The 20,015-nt window shown below is 51.6% G+C and overlaps 6 protein-coding genes and 1 non-coding gene across 7 annotated transcripts; all 7 read left to right on the top strand.

Annotated features, from left to right (window-relative positions):
* Positions 1-55: 55 nt before the first annotated feature.
* Z519_05048 (uncharacterized protein) lies at positions 56-630 on the top strand (the record flags this gene model as incomplete). The annotated part of the gene is made up of 3 exons (XM_016762789.1): positions 56-131; positions 200-423; positions 508-630. 3 exons carry the CDS (start codon positions 56-58, stop codon positions 628-630), a joined length of 423 nt encoding a protein of 140 aa, XP_016620402.1.
* Positions 631-2,453: 1,823 nt separating this feature from the next.
* Positions 2,454-7,553, top strand: Z519_05047 (uncharacterized protein; the record flags this gene model as incomplete). Its single annotated transcript, XM_016762788.1, has 2 exons — positions 2,454-7,248; positions 7,300-7,553. The coding sequence occupies 2 exons, from the start codon at positions 2,454-2,456 to the stop codon at positions 7,551-7,553; spliced, it is 5,049 nt and encodes a 1,682-aa protein (XP_016620401.1).
* Positions 7,554-8,676: 1,123 nt separating this feature from the next.
* Positions 8,677-10,621, top strand: Z519_05046 (uncharacterized protein; the record flags this gene model as incomplete). The annotated part of the gene is made up of 7 exons (XM_016762787.1): positions 8,677-8,958; positions 9,017-9,118; positions 9,170-9,250; positions 9,306-9,571; positions 9,640-9,707; positions 9,757-9,985; positions 10,042-10,621. 7 exons carry the CDS (start codon positions 8,677-8,679, stop codon positions 10,619-10,621), a joined length of 1,608 nt encoding a protein of 535 aa, XP_016620400.1.
* An 861-nt stretch (positions 10,622-11,482) lies between these two features.
* Z519_05045 lies at positions 11,483-11,570 on the top strand. Its single transcript has one exon. It is a non-coding gene; the product is annotated as a tRNA-Ala (tRNA).
* Positions 11,571-11,932: 362 nt separating this feature from the next.
* On the top strand, positions 11,933-13,205 carry Z519_05044 (uncharacterized protein; the record flags this gene model as incomplete). Its single annotated transcript, XM_016762786.1, has 5 exons — positions 11,933-12,036; positions 12,087-12,120; positions 12,172-12,281; positions 12,332-12,678; positions 12,730-13,205. The coding sequence occupies 5 exons, from the start codon at positions 11,933-11,935 to the stop codon at positions 13,203-13,205; spliced, it is 1,071 nt and encodes a 356-aa protein (XP_016620399.1).
* A 672-nt stretch (positions 13,206-13,877) lies between these two features.
* Z519_05043 (uncharacterized protein) lies at positions 13,878-14,978 on the top strand (the record flags this gene model as incomplete). The annotated part of the gene is made up of 4 exons (XM_016762785.1): positions 13,878-13,997; positions 14,060-14,108; positions 14,165-14,585; positions 14,639-14,978. The coding sequence occupies 4 exons, from the start codon at positions 13,878-13,880 to the stop codon at positions 14,976-14,978; spliced, it is 930 nt and encodes a 309-aa protein (XP_016620398.1).
* A 1,296-nt stretch (positions 14,979-16,274) lies between these two features.
* Positions 16,275-18,528, top strand: Z519_05042 (uncharacterized protein; the record flags this gene model as incomplete). The annotated part of the gene is made up of 10 exons (XM_016762784.1): positions 16,275-16,411; positions 16,470-16,489; positions 16,547-16,724; positions 16,778-16,982; positions 17,034-17,437; positions 17,525-17,537; positions 17,629-17,667; positions 17,724-17,743; positions 17,818-18,149; positions 18,215-18,528. 10 exons carry the CDS (start codon positions 16,275-16,277, stop codon positions 18,526-18,528), a joined length of 1,662 nt encoding a protein of 553 aa, XP_016620397.1.
* Positions 18,529-20,015: the final 1,487 nt, after the last annotated feature.

The following is a 20,015-nucleotide window of genomic DNA, read 5'->3' as shown; positions in this document are numbered from 1 at the left end:
TTGAACTTCCCTTTGGAATTCCTGTGGTGCACAGCGGTTCATAGCATCCGCCAACATGGCAGAAAAATGGACTCCTCCTAAAGACGGCACGCCATGCTGGATCAATGTCCTTGCTACTGATGTACAGCGAGGTAGGATGCTCATGTTGCAAGTTGTAACCGTGGTTGTCCTAGCGCTGATCCATCTCCGGCACCACCAGCCCAAAAGTTTTACAGCACTGTTTTCAACTGGCGCTTCAACCGTCCGACAACATCGGAAGGCCATGCGCTTGACCCTGCTGAGATTGCCATGTTCGAAGTCCCTGGAGGACCCTGCCCAAATGGGGGGATCACACGGGTGACCCAATCCGAGTGGACAGACTCGCATGGCAAAGGTGGAGTTGTACTGTATTTGTACGTGGACGAGATCCAGTCCTACGAGGAAGTGAGTTCTCATCCGTGTCGTGCGGTCTCAGGTTCGAGGCTGGTTCAAGTTTGGCCAAACTGACACATTTCTGGCGTGAACCAGAAAATTGTAAAAGCAGGTGGAAAGAAGATGACCGACGTTGTTCCGGAAGGGAATCAGGCACTTATGCAGCATTTCGAGGATACCGAGGGGAATTATTTGGGCATTTACACTATGAAGAAGTAGTGAGATTGAGGGGAAAGGCAAGATGAGACGGATGGAGGAGAGCCTTACACAGGCTTTGCTCACCACAATCAATTTGCCGTCAGTGATGCCGGCGGCCTCTGGAATAGTTTCAACAGCTTCGCAAAGCAATTATTACAGATGACGGTAGATAGATATCATGGACTACATTCACTCGGCAGCCATTGGGTTAGGATGTGCTCTCGGCTGCAGTTTTGAGTATCCTAGGTATACTGCCGCATTGATTGTGCTTAGCAAGTTACCCTCCATCTGTCTTTAGTCTCGAACGCAGACGCGCTGAAATGAGCATCAGCCTAGACCAAGGCGAAGACGACTGTCACTTTTCCGCCCCATAGAACCATGTGGGCGGTAGGGTGGACTATATGGAGCACTCATAGGTGGACTGGGGAGGGACTATTCTGGAGGTCGGTCGGATGGAAAGGCTAGAAAGCAAAGTCATGACGTTCCCAAGGAGGTCAGTGGTGGATGTAAAAAAGGCAAAATGCTCTTCCCCGTGTCAATGGAAGATCTTTCAGCTTAAGAGTGAATACCAAGTACAGTGCGGACCGCTTTGTTGGGAGTTCCATTGGCCCAGATGGAATGACTGACAGGTATCAAGACGCAGAAGAGTACCTACGAGTAGGAGTCTTGATTGGAGCGGGTAGAGGGGGCGTGTGGTGTGTGATGAGGTGCAGGTGGCCGGGGAGAAAGCGAAGTGGTTGGTACCTAGGTACTCGGTACTAACCTCGAGTACTGCCAGGTACCACCGCGTCTACCTGCTGGGTACAAAGTACTGGTAAGTTTTGTACTCTGTAGATGCCTACTAAGTACCTAGTCCCTAAGGCACCTGTCCACAAGTAGGTAAGTGACGTACCTGTGCCATTTGAATCTCTTGATCAACATACCTGATGCCTCATTCTGCTCATCGCATTTGCTTCGAGGATAACAGCATTCCACATGGTCGTCATCTTCTTCTGCTGTCACCATGGTAATTTCTTCTGAGACTCGGTAAGCGAGCGCCGTCTAGTCCTTGACAAAGTTCCCTCTGCACCTTTTAGCTGCAGGTCCCGACGGAGGGGATGGGCCTCGAGCTATCCGCGCCTATCAAGGCTCGTCAGGGGCGCCTGAGATTGGCCGCCCTCAGTTCACAAGGCCTAGGGATCTCTTGCCGGCCACTCCACGGACGCCGCACAGACCCTCTGGTGACTGCGACCTGCGCACGCCGCTCCCCGCGCGTGGCAGCTGAACCTTCAGCACCTTTAACTCCCTTCGGCCCTGGAAGGCGCCCGCAGGTGACCAACCAAACCCGCCGCCTTCCTGTGCTTTTCCCGTCTTTGCTCTTTTTTCACGCTTCTCGTTCCGTGTTCACACCTGCGCCCTCCACCAAACACTACTCGACCACAGTAGTACCACTACCAAACTGTCCGCTCCCTCAAACTTCTTTCTCACTCTCTCTACTGACATTTGCAACACGTCATTCTTTCTTGCGATCATCGCCGTCCTGTCTCTGTCGTCCTATGCCCTGTAGCTTTGGACACTCAGCCGAGGGAGCTTCCGAACCATATCCGCTTCCATCCTTATACGGAACAGCTCTTTGTCGCGTCGCAAATGAGTCCTGATTGCCAACTTCAAGTCGATTGATTTGCCGATCAGATCAACTGCGCCGTAATCTCCCCGTCACACGGCACTCAGCCAATTGTCCTTTGGTTGCCGCCGCTGATGCCATGAATTCGTTCGCTGTTCTTGCCAGCTCCAAATCTTTCCTTCGGGCAGTTTGCGCATGACCATGATTCTCGATAGCCAACGTCGACACCTTCGCTGATCCAATGGCCACCGCTATGGTCGCCTCTGAATCCTCCCTCAGCAGCCGTGTTTCCTTGATCTCTCTCGACCCGGCGGTTGCTAGTCACATCACTGGCACCACAAGAACCACGACCGTCCCTTCGGCATCGCAATATGGGTCTAGCCCGAGAAAAAGTACAAAAACACCCGACACTGAAATCTCCCGCACCCACATGAGAAACAACTCTGCTCCTAGTGTTTCGGACAAGAAGGCACCGACGTCGTTGAGGCGCGTCAAGGATAGCACAGAGGTCTTGAGAGAGCGCTCTACAAAGTCCTCTAAAAAGGCAAAGCAGTCGCTGGAGACAGTCCCTGACAATGTCCACGGTCGCAACTTCACCGTGGGCAATGTGGGAACCGGTGGTATTCTCTACCTGACTCCGTCAACGCATCAAAAGGCAAATGGATCTCCACACTCCATCATCTCACCAGTGTATTTGCCTTCGACGGCTCCAGCAATCCTTAGTAATGGCGACCAACGGCCTCCATCGAACGAAAAGGCGCCAACCGCCCGGTCCGTGTCCTCTTCCCATTCTCATCGAACTGCCTCCTCGAAACGTTCAGTGAGACCTTCACCGAGGCCCAAGGTATTGTTCCCCAGCCACGGCCGGTCCCAGTCCTTCTCTACAATTGAAGAGCATCGCCAGTCTTTGCTAGGTCCACAGTCGCGGACTCTGAGGATCGTTATTAACCGCCCAGAGACTGCGAGACCAAAGACATCGCAGGAATCCACCGAAGAGCCGACTCTAGAATTCCTCCCTACACTAGAAGTCCCTATTCCACACTATCGTATTGGTACTTTCCGCCTCAGCACCAATGGAACTCCAATGCTGCGGGGATCCTCGTTCACAAGGGCCTCTGTCACTCCTTCAGATGTCACGCCTACTCAAGCAATCATGCAGGCAGAGGGCTACTTTGCAGCGCCCCCGCCTGCCAGCCTCAAAGCCTTCGCAAAACTCGAAGCCAAAGACACAAGCGTAGTGGAGGAGCCAGCTCCCACTACTCCCCGCATGCCACCGCTCTCCAAAGCTACATCCGCAACAACTTCCAGCTCGTCCAGCCCCGTCCAACCCAAGGTATTTGACGATTTGACTGTGATGTATGATGACCCCTCGGTTGTCCGGTATTGCCAGAACGTGAGGGAAATCACCGCAGCCACTCCTGCTCGGATCATTGCTCAGATCTCGTCGGACTCTTTCATGGACTATGAACTGGTTTCCGACTTTTTCCTCACATTCCGGTCCTACATGTCAACCTATCAAGTGCTTGATCTTCTCCTCGCCAGATTGAGATGGGCTATTGGTCGGTTAGAAGATGACGGGAGGATTATCCGCGTGCGCACCTTTGCCGCCCTTCGTCATTGGATTTTGAATTATTTTATGGACGACTTTTTCGTTGATCACCGCCTTCGGGTACGTTTCTGTAACGAGGTCAACAGACTTTATAATGATGTCAAGGCCAATCCAGAGAATGGGTTTAGCGACCTCAAACTCTTACGCGACTTAAAGCGGTGCTGGAATGGGCGATGCTCATTATGCTGGGGCCCGGAGAACTTTGACCTTGACGGGGAGCAGGAGGACGACATCCAACCCGGAGAAATAGCTGACACAGACCGCACACCAAGGCCGCCGATCGGCGTTCAGCCTGCTCTGGCTCAACTTGGCCCCCCTCAAGCTCCGATTCCACGAGGGCCGCAACAAAGTTGGTTCGAAGCAGATACAGCTGTTAGGCCAAGTCATGATCGTCAAATGTCTGACAATTCTGGTCTGCTGAGTGATGGCAGTGTTCAAGCGACTTCTTGTTTCGTTCCCAAGCACATTCTACGCCCGAGTGGTGGGGGAGGAGAGGGGCATTCAAAAGCTCCTCATCCAGTCTCTGTTCAGTTGAGGCGAAAGAATGCACCTGCGAACCTGCAAGTGGTCACCCAGCCCGCACCAGCTTCAAAGGCGCTAGGCCATAGGAAGGGGGCAAGCTCTATCGATAGCAACAGAGAGCCAACACCTCGCAAAACACAACCCGAGCACCCTGCTCAGGTTGTCGAAGACGGAAGTATCATCCGAGGACTTCTTTACAGTCCAAGCACTCCTTTCGTCCAGATTGTGTCGTCCCACTCCACTCAGTCACTAGACAGACACGAAATGGGAGCCTTACGAGGAGGACCTAGAAGAGAACATGGTACACAATCACCCACTCCGCCGGTTGCGAGGAATATCTTTGGGTCTTTGCGAAAAGTCCTTGGAAGTAAGCACGGTCAGATTGATATGACCCTTCTCACTGTTTCACAATCTCCTCAAGACGTACCGATTCGAGGGCAAAAGGCACATTTACCTCTCAACGTGTCCAAATCTCACGATGAGCTACGTAACAAGCCGGGCACTGGTATGCCCAGAAAGGGCGAAATGCGCATTGATCTTCTCTCGGCCGCAGCGTGTCAGAATTACGAGACAAAATTTCCTTCGAACCATCGAATCAGTTACGCACCCTTCTTTGCTATCAACCGCCCTCTTCAGCCAGCCATGTCTGCAGGAGCTGAGCACGAGCCACAGCGTATGCCAAGTCATGCGACTCGTCAAAGCGGTTCAATTTTGATAGTCGATGATACCCGCCCGGATTTTCCATCAATGTCTGGCGCGCTTCCAGTACCTGACAATGATTTCGATTACGGAGATGCTGCTCCTGTGCCACTTCTTAGCGTTCATAATGCGACACTACTGGACGATCATAAAGCAAGTTTTGACGCGGTTGCGACGCAGAGGAGCTCAAACGTCCTTCCACATGATATAGATCTGCCACCATCACAGGAGAGTAGTGGCAATTTGGATCGGGCCATAACAGACGCGATCAGGCCAGACGACAGGTCTGAGGCCCAATTCAACATATCGGCTGCGGTTGAGAGAGCACATTCTCCTACGACAGCCAGCTCCAGAACTGTTCGGGAGGACATCAAGCCAGTCGATGCTCACGCGACAGCCGAACTTGTTATTCAGTCTGAAGAGGCACCATTTGCGGAAGGCTCAGAGGGCGCAGATGGCGAGGAGTATGATCTTGCTTCGGAGGTGAGGCTACCAACGCAGACCCTAAGGCGGAGGCCGGGAGGAGACTTGCGTCGGGTTGAAAACGTCCAAGAGTTGGATCATTCATTTCACCATACTTCACTGGATACGGCCAGCGCGCTGTCTGAATCACCTCATGGGTCATTACTCATCATGAAAACAGACACTGTCCAGCGCGTTCCTTCGCCAGATGGTCCACCGCCAAATAAGCCGATCTCGCTGATCAATACCCATTCCTCCCAGCACCTCCGGCCTTCTTTCGAGGCAGCTGTTGCCGGGTTCTCCGCGATTCCCGACGATGAAGATGGTGGACTCGAGGCAACTTTGATGAAGCTTGAGGGTCGTTACGAGAAGAGATCACCACCCATGGAACAGCACCCGCTTGACGCTGCTGCGAGACGGCGATCCCTTCCAGAGCTGAGCCGGATGTCTCAACCAGAGCCTGACAACTCCATACAGGCAATCAAGCATCCGACGCCAGCTCCTGCTCTATCCACCAACGTTCGCACAACAGTGGACGAAGTTGCCTCAGAAAAGTCCGCTGACGAACCGCTTACGCCGGAGCCCCTTGTGGAAGAAGTGAAGCCAGCGGCCTCTCGTAGGTCCTCCATCTACGGACTCCCAACCGAAAGCGTAGCCGATTCTGATGAGTCTTATGGCTCTCTGCCATTGTTGAAACGTGAAACAGGCTACGAGAGTACTGCCGAGCCCCTGCCTATGAAGCCAACTGCAGACCTACCAATGATTGCTCCAGGTTATTTTCCGCAAGATCCCCCTCAGCTATTTCACCTACCCAAAGGACCTCCACCAAGCGGAAATAAACATAGAGCCAGCATTCCACGACCGGAGACCGCCAATGACAGTGCTCGATCATTCCTGCTGGACGAAGATGAGAACCTTTCGGATCTATCTTCGGAGATTTCCGTGGACATCATCAATTACTCAGAAGTTGCGGGCCGTTCTATTTCGCCCATGCTCGCTGCCCCTGGAACAGCTATATCTGGACTGGAGATACCAGCACACCCGTTGACCTATGCGTCCGTGGTGAATCTTCGTATACCCACTCCACCAGAGCGAGCATCTGATCCCATTCCACAGATCAAAAACCCACAAGTCAACAGGTCTTCGCACGACGACCAGCAGACCCCGAAGCAGCAGGAACTATCATCTACTCAACCGTTAGCGCGTCTGCCGGCAGGTCCGGCGCACATGCCTTTTATCCTCGCTTGCGATTCGCAAGTCCTTGCCCAGCAAATGACTCTGGTAGAAAAGTCCGCGTTGTCCGAAGTGGAGTGGTCGGATCTGGTTGAAATGCGCTGGGATAACAAGACGGCCGAAGTGCTGGATTGGGTCGAGTGTGTCTCCAATGGAAACGTTCGAGGAATCGACCTAGTCAGCACACGCTTCAATCTCGTTGTCAAATGGACCTTGTCCGAGATTGTTTTGACGCAGGATATTAATGAAAGAGCTCGAGTCATCACCAAATATATTCATGTCGCAGCACATGCTCGTCGGCTGCACAATTATGCGACAATGCTGCAACTCACGCTTGCCCTGACTTCCACTGACTGCACACGACTCGCCAAGACATGGGATTTGGTGTCAAGCCCGGACAAGTCCTTATTGAAGCATATGGAAACACTCGCGCAACCTTTACGTAATTTTCACGATCTTCGGATGGAAATGGAATCGGCTGATCTCAGCGACGGCTGCATTCCTTTTCTAGGTTGGTGCTCCCGGTTACGCCTGGAGGCTCGCATGCTAACTTGTACAACAGGATTGTATATTCGCGACTTGACATATAATGCACAGAAACCCTCTCACGTTGCAGGTGCTCGCGGGACCGAGTCTCTGGTCAACTTCGAACGCTACAGGAGTACGGCTATCATTGTGAAGGGGCTATTGCGGCTCATTGATGCCAGTTCAAGGTACAACTTCGAACCGATGCAGGGAATAATCGAGCGATGTCTCTGGTTGGCCGCTCTAGGTGATGATCGAATACGCAGCGCAAGCAAGACATTGGAAAATTAATCAATGAACAACTTGGATATCGAGTGAAGCATAATGGCCGGATCGGACTCAGTCCGGATGAGCTGCGAGTCAGCTAATTCAGGATTATTACCGCATATCTATTCCCAGTATTTTAGCGACGGGCTCTGTCAACCTAGCGGGCGTGTCTCTGTTTATTGAGGTGTCTGGACCTTTTGCATTTGGGAAGTCGCTCGAGATATTGGAATGCCGGTCACAGACAAGGATAGTTTGACTCTAGCGTGGTGTTGGGGAGACCATGGACCGAGTAGAAATATGGGAGGGTCAAGTCTGAAGCGATTCAGCACTAGGCCCGGTATCACACAAATATAATTTGGGGACTCTCTAGACTGCCGAATTCCTATCTCAAGTAATCAGGAGACCACCGACCACGACTGGGCGGATGCTGTGTGCATCTGCTGGATAGTGGCGGGCGGCGTTCAGGCTGGTGGGCTGTCAGTTTCCCTCCAATGCCAAGCGATTGCCAAAGGGTTAAAGGGCTTCGGGATGGGGGAACCGACTAGATTCATCTTCTCGCATGGAAGTTGGATCAAGTACTCCGTACGCTACGCATCAATCTCCTAGATCTATTAGCAGGGCTTCCACCCAAGAAGCTGCCAGGTATGTTGTTGAAGCATTCCTTGCTTGGTATGCCTCTAGACACCACCGTCAATCGCCCACTCTCGAGACCAGGACCATCCCTAAAGAGCTCTCTTTAGAATTTGCTCTCATTTTTGGCGTTGGACTGTTTCCCTACTGGCTCTGCTGACTGAGTTTCCCTAACTCCGGCCCGAAAGGTTGGTCAATACCTATTCTGAACAGCTGAAAAGACTAACTTGTCTCCATCTGATATGATTCTATTCCGGCTGTCGATGGCATCATCAGGCTATAGCGATGGCATCATTTCGACATGCAATGTCAACCCAATGAGGGGTCTAGAATCAACAGACAACTCCGCATCTCGTCGGAGTAGTCCCTTTTCATTCCAGAGAAATGGTATTCAATGAGGGAGCATTCCGGTGTTTTCATTGAGTACAAAGAGTATGGCTTGGCCAGGAGCATATCCAGCGATTCGGGACCAAGCCCTGCTCCAACGTCCAAGCTTCTCCAAGCTTTTCTGGATACAATGGCACAAAAGCTCTCGGTGACAGACGACAAGGGAGTGTCGAACATCCCAGTGGTCTCAGAGACGCAAGGTGATACTACGATCCATGTTGTCCCTCGTGGTGAAGAAATTGCAGATGTCTCTTCCTTCGAGAACGAGATCGTCGGCTACGACGCTGAACGCATGAGGGCTCGCACTCTCCTGACTGAGGCAGAAGAGGCGAGGCTCATGCGTAGAGTTGACATGCACCTCATGCCGCTGTGCAGTATTATGTTCCTACTCAAGAATATGGACTACCAGAATGTCACAGCTGGTTCCCCCCTATTCTTGTATAGAGCGGATACTGACTCAGAGAGTACAGGCGGCCAATGCTCGAATCATGAACAAGGGGACTGACCACAACATACTGACGCAACTCCATATGAGCTCGAACGATTACAATTTCATATCTACTATTTACTATGTGAGTAGGTCACTCCCCCCAACGCTTCGTCTAAGTACCCATTCCCCATAGATACCTTATATCATCTTCGAGGCTCCAAGCAATTTATTCATCAAGAAGATGCTTCCTTCCCGATGGCAGTCCAGGATTGTGGTAAGATTGATGGGCCACCCTCATAATCCACACCAGAAGGCTGATTCTGCTGTAGGTCTCTTGGGGCATTGCGATCGCCTGCCATGCTGCAGTTACGAGCAAGGCCGGATTGTATACAGCTCGTTTCTTCCTAGGAATGTGTGAAGCAGGTATGTTTCCGGGCGTGTTACTGCAAATGGTGTATTGGTACCGTCCCGACGAGATGTCGATTCGTCTCCTCTACTTTTACGCGCTGGGAAACTTCTCCAACGTCATCAGTGGTGTGTTGGCCTACGCTTTCGACACGATCTCTGGTAGATATGGACTCTCTGGATGGCAATGGTGAGTTTGAGAATGCCTATTCCCCCCAACCAGAAAGGGAAAGTCGACTCATTGATTGTTTCTGCAAGGCTCTTCCTCGTCGAGGGTGTGACCACAATTGCATTCGGCATTTCACTATTCTTCATCTTGCCAGACTGTGAGGATCGGAAACCGCTCAAAGAATTGTCAATTAACTAGTCACATAGTCCCCAAGCAAGCCAAGTGGCTCAGCGAGAAGGAAAAGGCATTCATCCAAGCCCGCTTGCCCGCCAACGCGCCTCGAGCGGAAGAACTTAATTTCAGCTTCCGGGAAATTGTCACGGCATTGAAGGACAAAAGGATGTGGCTGTTTACGCTGGTTTGGGCTACGATGACTGTTGGCACGACGGGTTTGACGTTCTATCAGCCAACTGTCATTGCGAATTTGGGATTTACGTAAGTACTTGAAGCTTGTCGACAGTTATCCATGCTGCTCACTCTGTTCTCCCCAGGTCAATTGCGAAAAGTCAACTCCTCAATATCCCTACTTCATTTCTCTCCATCATGATAATCGCTATCTCGGGATACTTCGCGGACAGTGCCTGGCTGCCTCGCCCTATAATCCCGTTGGGCTTCCTGGTATCAATTCTGGCGTGCTACAGCGTGCTATACACCTTTCCTAACAACGGCGGCGTCTACGCAGCAACCGTCCTAGCCAACTCCTTTGCGCAGAGCTGGTACCCGCTGATGTGGCCGTGGCGAGTCCAAACCACCTCTCGCGCAACGGGTTCCGCGTTCGCCATCGGATTTGTCAATAGCTACGGTCAAATTGGGGGGGCGGTTGGACCGCAGATCTTCCAGTCCAAATATGCACCATACTATACCGTGTCATTCGCCATTGCTATGGCGATTATCGGCGGATGTATCCTGGTCACCTGTATTACGTGGTGGGTAACTAGGCAGACAGAACGGCAGACGAGGAGAATCAAGAAGCTGCGCATGAAAGCGGCGAAGAGGGGTGAGTCAGTGTTGGACGATGTGGACGCGGATGCCGATGTGAAGAGGATAGAGGAGGTGCGCGAGGCAGCGTAGCCTCGTACATTGCCTCGGGGCAGCGTGGAATTGTTGTACAGAGTCTAGAGACGTTGCTTAGACTACCTGGTTTTCCGGGTGAGAAAGCGGTAGAAAAGGAACCTGTCGCAAACTTCAAAGTCAGGCATCTACCTGAAATGGAGTCGCTTCTCTTCCTCCCCTGATGAGTGTAATGGTGCCTTTGCCGTAAAGAAGTTTAAAGTGAAGCACGCTATTAGCATGACCAGATCCAACGAGGTCTTGCCAATCCTCTTTACGACCGCTCTGGCACAGTCTCAAATTGAAGATACGCTGCAACTAATAAGAGCACTCCACAACGACGAAGTGGTCGCTGTGTTGAAGATAGCCAAATAGATAAGGACGGGGCGCTCTTATTTCCAACGGCAACCAAAATGTCAAGTTAGATGAGTCCCCATTGACCCAACGAATCACTTCTACCTTGCGGGCGATACTGTCATTATGGGCTGCCTTTCTTGCACCCTTCCATTCGAAGCCTTCCAGTTCATACTCAGGAAGTCGTGGATTGGGCCTGAAATGATGCATTTCATCTCGCCCGACAAAACTCGTTTACTGGTTGGGGGGATATATTCAGTGGGAAGCGACTCGTGGACGGCGGCCTCTGGCAGCTCGTCGATGAGGCCTGCCGTGCGGTGTATTCGCTTGGTTACTACCAATACTTCCTACCTAGACTCAGAGCAACGGCATTTGACAACAACTAACCTGTATCATACTCTACTGCTGAGGCGCTGTCGGATTCTGTTCATCCGTCTTGCCGTCCCCCTGTTTGCGAGCCGAGGGAACCGCACACCGAGTAACTTCACATATTCCAAAACCTAAAAATATAGAAAATTTAGTGTCATAGGGCGCATAGCTCAGGGGTAGAGCGCTCGCTTTGCATTCTTCTCTTCTCGCATGCGAGAGGTCGTGGGTTCAATTCCCACTGTGTCCAGCGTCTTTTTCTCAACCCATGGTATGGGAAACATATCTACCAATACAACTTTTTTACGTCCCTTTCCTCTCCCTCCATTTTTGAGCTCTGCACGCGATTCCATCGCACTCGGCAAAGTTTCTGAAAATGACGCACAGAGTACCCCGTACCTATTCGCATACTGGGTATTCCCTATTGCTTGGCTCGGCTGGGCTGTCATCACGTGTCCTCAATCCAGCCTGACCAGTAATCGTAAGCCTGGGCCCAAAAGTTTATTTTTATTTTTGTTTGGCCTTGTAACATCCTATCCCTCTTACCGGCCTGCATGTGCCATCAAATCATTGACTGCTAGACAGTTCGATTTCTCTTCAATACTAGCTGTCATGAACGGTACCAAAGTTGGCCCGTCCGTGGCCGATATGGTCAACATGTCCACCGAAGAGAGAATGGCGGGGATGGAACATTCTGAAGTTCGCTACTTCACGAGGTATGTCTCGCGGGGGGGATGACGATGGTGTTGATTGACCCAAGCAATAGTTATGATCACCATGGAATCCACGAGGAAATGCTGGTAAAGACAAAAAATCCACCTGTGTCGAATCGCAAGCTGACTCTGTCTCAGAAAGATGAAGTCCGAACCCGGTCATACCGAGACGCCATCTACCAAAATCAGCACCTCTTCAAAGACAAGGTCGTTCTTGATGTCGGCTGTGGCACTGGTATCCTCAGCATGTATGCGTATCTTCCCTCGCGACTGCAGAGACACCAGTTGACAGCGCCAGGTTTGCCGCAAGGGCAGGTGCAAGACATGTGATTGGCGTGGACATGTCCAGCATCATCAATAAGGCAAGACTCATTGTGGATACCAATGGGCTCTCCAAGAAGATTACCTTGCTGCAAGGCAAAATGGAAGAGGTGGAACTTCCTGCTCAACATTTGAACAGCGGTAAAGTCGACATCATAATATCAGAGTGGATGGGTTACTTCCTGTTGTATGAGAGCATGCTTGACACGGTTCTCTATGCACGCGATAAATATTTGAGATCAGGTGGTAAGATATTTCCCGACAAGGCCACGATCTACATGGCGGGCATTGAAGACGGAGAATATAAGGAGGACAAGATCGGATGTAAGTGCATTCAAAATTCAAGGGTCGGGATGCGGGCTGACTCCTTTTTAGTCTGGGATAATGTCTATGGATTCGACTTTTCGCCTATGAAAGAGAGCGCCCTGAGTGAACCTCTGGTCGATACTGTCGAGCTCAAAGCCCTGGTGACCGATCCATGCCCAGTCTTCACCATCGACCTCAATACGGTCAAGCCGGCCCAGCTGGCATTTTCAGAGCCATTCCAACTCCGATGTCAAAGAAATGATTTCATCCACGCTCTTATCGCTTGGTTCGATATTGATTTCACGGCATGCCACAAGCCAATCCGATTCTCCACAGGGCCCCACACAAAATACACGCATTGGAAGCAGACCGTCTTTTATCTCCGACAAGTTCTGACCGTGGAGGAAGGAGAAATCGTCCAAGGCTTCCTTTCCAATAAGCCCAACAGCAAGAACAGGCGCGATCTTGATATCAAGATCGACGTTGAACTCGAAACGTCAGATCCCAGACGGTCCGCTCGCGGGACGTGCGAGTACAGGATGTAAGCCTCCTTAACCCTAGAATAACCGCGCGTTACTTATTGATCATTTTCAGGTGCTGATGTGGGATGACGGCGGGAATGCCGTGCGTCCTACGCGTTTTGTTCGGCTTGATCTTCAGGTCTACATCTTCTCTGCACAGTACCTTTGAGAGCACATAGCGTGGACTTGCAAAGCACGACACATATGGATGAAACACCTCGTTTGCGATGAAAAAGTGGCCATGATGGTACCCGGGAACGAATCCAAGCTCCTCGTTCTTTGTCTAAGATACCCCACGAGTTGATGCTGATTTTGATAAACGAAAATTCATAATGCATTTGCCGCTAGATGTTATGGCGCCATCAATACAACTGACGCTTTGTATTGAATGCGAGATGCAGCTGACCTGGGAGGGTGTCCAAGGGCGTCTTCAATCTTGGTTTGACAGATGTGATGTGATGATTACTTTCACGGCCTCGATGGTTTGCCGGCTATCTGCATTCTCAACATACAAGTACCTCGGCACGCGGCTCCCCCACGTTTACTAGTACGACCCCAAACCTGAACAAAGCTGACCAGCCTGCCGCAACTGTTTCCTCTCTTATTTTATTATCTGAAACATTCGGAGCTGCCCAGCTTGTGATTTTCGTTGAAGCTCACCTTCTTGTTTCCAAGGTTTCTGAGGGCTCCATCAAAATGTCGGGTCCAGGTGTTGGCTTCGAGTATCCCCCGACCGAAGTGTCGTGGTTGAAAAGAGATGTGCTGCTCTTTGCCGTGAGCATTGGCTGTACAGTGGATGAGCTGCATTTCATCTACGTAAGTGCCAGAAAGATAGACACCCACAAGACACACCGCAGCTCTGATTGACAGTCATCCAGGAACTCCATCCTAACTTTGCCGTGTTTCCTACATATTCAATTATCCTTCGTCAGTCGCGTCCCCTGTGCTTACTCACCGCACTCCCGAACTCACCGATATTCTAGCATTCAAGAAGACCACACAAGAAGTGATTGACTTCTATGCTGCTCAAGCCAGCAACCCGATTCCGGGGGTCCCCAAGCTGGACGCAAAGCGTGTCGTCGACGGCCAGCGCATGATCCAATTCCTGAAGCCTCTTCCTCCTACGTCCGAGGGTCGAAAATTCGAGCTGCGGTCCAAAGTAATAGGAGTGTACGACAAGGGCAAGCCAGGCACGGTGGTCGAAACCGAGCAGACCATTGTGGATAAAGAGAACGGTGAAGTGTACACACGAGCGGTCGGCTCCGGCTTCTTCGTCGGTCAAGGAGGATGGGGTGGCCCCAAGGGACCTTCGACGGTCAACTATCCACCACCAAAGGGCAGAGAGAACAGTCCCGATAAAATCAGCGAGAAACAGCTGACTGCGGAGAGCGCGCATCTATACAGGTAAGATGCTCCCACCTGGTTCGACTCAAGCCACTGACACCGAGTGACCTCAGGCTCAATGGTGACTATAACCCACTCCACGCGACGCCCGAACCTGGTCAGAAGATGGGTTTCGGGGGTGCTATCATGCACGGGCTCTCCACCTGGAACTTTGCCGCACATGCACTCTTGAAAGAACTGGGTGGAAGTGACCCGGCAAACATCAAGGAGTTCCAGGCTCGCTTTGCCGCGCCTGTGAAGCCAGGCCAGAAGTTGGTGACCAAGATCTGGAGGACTGGCGATATCAAGGATGGATGGGAAGAGGTCCGGTTTGTCACCGAGGTCAATGGCAAAGTGGTTCTGAGCAACGGTCGGGCGTTGATGAAGTGCATGGGCGGAAAGAGCAAGCTTTGAACAGCTAGAGGGAGCAGAGGGAACCAGACGCAAGCAAATCCGGATGAAAATGAAGCCACAAATCCCTTGACTTGCTAAGTACCCAGTTCAGTTGTCTCAACACTTGCTTCCAGCTTTGTGGCGTTTGTGTTGGGCGGAGGTTCGCCTAAAAGCGCATCTATATCCCTTTTATCCACCGCCCACTCTTCCCTCTCTTTTTCCGATGGCATCTTCGTTGCAACCTGCGCGCCCAGAGTCATGTCGGAGTCTTTCAATGGCCAGGTAAGGTGGTTATTCCAGAGCGGGAGTCTCAGGAGCAGGAATTTTCATTACCGTAAAGGGGCCCGGTGCCAAACGGCTCTAGCTCCGACGACGCTCAAGGGTCAAAGTCGGATTAAAACGGCGCCAGACGTAGCAAAAGAAGTTTGATGTTCAGAGAAAAGGTGGAGGGCGTCTCGACGTGGCAAATCTGGGGAGCTGGGAACTGGGGCGAGAAGGGCGAGAGAGCATTTGGCTCATCGGCTTTTGGCGCAGCAAATCATTGCACGCGGGACGGCTTTTGGGTGGCGCTCGACATTCTTTTTGTATTGCCGCGACAGAGGAGTCGTCTCGACATCATCTGGGCTCCGCTCCGTATCGCCCCGGGTTTTCTTGTAAGTTGTAACGCTGCAAGCCAAGAAGTTCTCTTCGTCCCGACAGGAAGCATTCCTCGCCATGTTTGTCCTTCTCGCCCATGCTACAAGCCATGGATGAAGCCACCAAGGCTGTCGCATGACGGTGTGGATCTTGGCAGCTTGTCGGATCGACAGTGCGTCTCCTGTTCCGTTGTCCAACTCCCCCATGTCAATGGAAATGCTGTTACATCGAGCTGACAACACTTCTGCCGATAGGCTGCTCATATCCTGTCACATCCAACACATTCCAGGCTCGGGAATTCTTCCAAAGAACAAGGTCAGTATGGTCCATCATGTTGCACCCGACCCCCGCAAGTTGAACTTCTTGTGCTGCACAACGAGAATCCAACACCTTGGCGCTCCCTCTCTTTTCTCCGTGGGTTTGCCAAATTCGGCATCAGGAATGCATTGCCCATGGCGCCCCGACAAAGGAATTGGATGTCCGCAAAGGTTGCTGAAGCTATTCCAAGCCCATCCCCGACCCATCGGATGAAAAGGCGAGAGTCTTGGTGGAGGGCTTGGTATATTTAAGATGAACTGAGTCGCCCTTCGTCCTCGACTGGATCGGTCAAGCCAGTGTCATCTTAGTTATTCATTACCAGGCCCTTCGATCACCGCGTGCATCTGCTTAAGTATCACAAATATGGGTGGAGGTGGAGGCAAACCTTTAAATATCTTCCGTCTAGGGAGTTCTATGGCAGATGAACCCAAAGAAGTCCTGAATTGGAAACTTTGGTTTGCTGTCATCTCCTTTGGCATTATGGGAGCTGCTAGAGGCGTGTGAGTTGTCCCTTGAGCATTGGAGCCCCCAACGACGTGGGCTGACGGCGATTCGTAGGGATGAAGGGTTAATCAGCGGTAAGAAAGCCAATGTTGGTGCCATCAAGTTGGGCTCTACTGATCTTTTGCAACCAGGCACTTTCAACACAGACGACTTCCAGCGCCTTCTGGGGTTTGACAAACTTGATGAAGATCAATATGCGAATGTCAAGGGCAACGTCTCTGCAATGGTCCAGATCGGGAGCGTGGGCGGCGCTCTACTCGCCTTCATCCTCGCCGATCGTATTGGTCGCCTCTGGGCTACTCGACAATTGTAAGTCTTCCCCTTCTTGCAGTCTCGGAGGTCTTTGTGCTTATTATATTCAGGTGCCTTCTTTGGATTTTCGGAATCGTCATCTTCCTGACAAATAACGGGCGATTGGGCCAAGTGTACGCTGGCCGCTTCATTGCAGGACTAGGAATTGGCCAGACTACTGTCATCGCGCCTGTCTATCTTTCCGAAATTTCACCCAAGGCGGTCCGAGGACTTTGCACCTGCGTGTTCTCGGGTTCGGTGTACATCGGAATCATGGTGAAGACGATCAACTCCGTCGTGTCGGCTCTGTGAACTAACTTGCAACAGCTCGCATACTTCTCGACTTGGGGAAGCAGCCTCCATATCAACCAGAACAAGGCCAGCTCCTGGATGGTGCCGACATCCCTCCACCTGATGTTTGCTGGCCTCATCTTCATCTTGTCATGGTTCAACAATGAATCACCTCGGTTCCTGATCAAGAAAGGCAAAATAGACCATGCAGTAGCCAATTTGGCCAAGATCCGAGGACTTAGTCCCGACGACGAATACATCACGGCGGAGATCAACGGTATCAAGCACCAGCTGGATGAAGAGCAGGAAGCAACAATGGGCCAGGGATTTTTGGGCATTCTTCGAGAGATGTTCTGCATGCCCGACAACTTCTACCGGATTTACCTGGGTTTCGGCGTTCAGTTGTTTGGTCAATGGTCAGGTGCTCAAAGTATCACCATGTATGTTCCCCCTCCTCGTAATAGTTCAAGGCTAGCACTTGGCATGGTATCTCTTCTCACGCTTGCTAACGTTTGGGCCGTATATAGATATGCTCCGGATGTAGGTCACCCCCGAACATTGGTCGCCATTCGGAGGTCCCAGTTGTCATTGGCTCTTGTCTATGTCGATATGTGCTCACGCATATTTGCAGATGTTCGCGCTCCTCGGCACTAAAGGTGATAACGAAAAGGTAAGCTAGATGCGATGTCCCCCAATTTGGTTATATTGCGGGCTGACTGGAAATAGCTGTACGCCACGGCAATCTTGTGAGTTCCACTTTCTGTTGTGAGATACCATTTCATATTTGTCCGTGTTATTGATGGTGATTTTCAAAATGCAGTGGAGTCGTAAAGTTTGTCGCATCAATTATCTGTGCCTTGTTCCTGGTCGATGTTATTGGGCGAAAGAGATCGTTGTCCATCGGCATCGCACTACAGGCGATTTCCATGTGCTACATTGCAGCCTTCCTGACAGCTGTGCCCAACATCGACGATAACACAGTCTTCACACCTTCTCAGAAGCATGCTTCGACAGGCGGTATTGTCATGATATACATCTCGGGCGCGGGATGGGCGTTGGGTTTCAATAGCATGCAGTATCTGCTGAATGCCGAGATCTATCCCCTCAGGATCCGTGCCGTGAGCAGCTCACTGGTCATGTGCTTCCATTTTGGTGAGCTTTCTTATCCCCAGCAGTCAGCCAGGAGTGAGTTTCGCGTTAACAAGGCGTTCGAACAGTCAACCAATACGGCAACTCACGCGCGGTGCCCAACATGCTCCTCAGCCTCAGTCCCCGGGGAACGTTCTGGTTTTTCACCGCGATCACGATCCTCGGTGGGATATGGGCATGGTTCTTCATCCCGGAGACGAGCGGTCGTAGTCTCGAGGGCATGGATGCATTGTTCCGCCTTCCCTGGTACAAGATTGGAAGATACGGACAACGGGAAGCTGACATCAGTGATCAGCTGGCGAGAGAGAGAGTGTTGGAGGAGAAGTCGGCTGTTGGGGGAAGTTCTGCCCAGGTGGAGGTGGTTCAACAGGAGAAGGTATAGAACTGCTTTCTCCCGCACGGGATCGATGTGAAGAATGGTGTTTGAAAGGCGCGAGGAATATGTACGTACCTAGAGTACAAGCGTGTTTTGATCTGCTGGTATCTATCACAGAGATCGAAAGTCGACGCCACGGGCTCCATCCACAAGGGTTAAAATCACGGTGGCCACAATACAGGAGGCGTGGCGCCATCGAGAGGGGAAATGGTGTACGGAGGTTTGGGCTGGATTCAAAATCAAGGGAAGAGATCTGACGAGAGTAAGTAATGTGATTTACTGTTAGGTCGAAGCAAGTTGAAGATATCCGTCATTCGCAAGTACACATCCTAGGTACGAGGTAGCCCATATTGTGTTTACCTTTGTGAGTCGGTGGTGCACAGGGTGGTCTACGAGGTATCCTTCAACCATGCTCAGTATCGTTGGCTGTATTTGACACAGCAGCCACTTCTTCGCCGACGTTATTGAGCCCTCTTTAGCTCCAGAATATTAGGTGCAGCGCGTTTTCTCAGTCAGATTCAGCGTGACCTGGTCAGTGGTCGGTGGTCACACCCGCCAAGATTCAGCTTGACGCCCCTAGGTCGTCAAACCAACGCAGGTACCCGGCAGGACGCCCACCAAGCCGCGACACGCACTACGGAGTACTGGGTACTCGGTACAGATTCTTACGTATCGCCACGCCTTAACCAAGTACGAGTACCGAGAAGATCTCACAGCCGTCCGCCATGGCATAGCTGAACAGAGACTCCTTACCGGCACGCAACGACCAGCCCCTCTCAGGTGTGGCTGGACACCATCCACTGGCCCAAGAAACCAGCACTCCATCCCTGCTTGATTCGGTACCCAACTACCTCGTACTCCGGACTCGTTCGGCATGGGCCTGCAAGATGCCAGACATGTGGAGGATTATGATATGACAGACACCACCGAGAGATCTCAACGAGCAGCAGGCCATCCTCTTCTCTGCCCTCACCTGCTCACCATGCTCTTGGCCCACATTTCGCTTGACTTGGATGGCAGCATGTTCCTTGTCTCAGCGCACCCAGAAAGGAAAAGTCGCTCGATCCGAGAAAACCCTCCGGGGGTGCAATGCCTGAAGATAAGGACAAGAGTGGTCAGAAGTGACAGAACCTGGATCCATTTTTGGCGCAACCGCAAAACTCATCATCCCTGAACTCCGAGTTTCTGGACGTGTTTTTTTTTTGGCGTTTCAACACACGCACGCAGCGCATTTCAAAATGATGCCCCCACATGCGACTTGCAGAACGTAATCTCCGCAAGACGGATGAGGCGTTGGTTCTGACTGAAGTTGTCGATCTCGTCGTGTCCTGGTTTCTTACTCTCCCATGGGCAGCGGAGGGAGACTCAATCAACATGAATCGGTTCAACCCCCCCTTGTCCCTTCCCCCCCTTATGCGAAGTGTCCTCTCCATCGATATCTTCTGTGATCCCTACCTTCGTCCCGCTTTATACTCGGATTCTTCCTCCATGTT

This window comes from Cladophialophora bantiana (assembly GCF_000835475.1).
Source record: "Cladophialophora bantiana CBS 173.52 unplaced genomic scaffold supercont1.7, whole genome shotgun sequence".
Classification (NCBI taxonomy): domain Eukaryota; kingdom Fungi; phylum Ascomycota; class Eurotiomycetes; order Chaetothyriales; family Herpotrichiellaceae; genus Cladophialophora; species Cladophialophora bantiana.
Note: the sequence above shows the minus strand (reverse complement) of the source record. Positions and strands in the feature narration are given on the sequence as shown.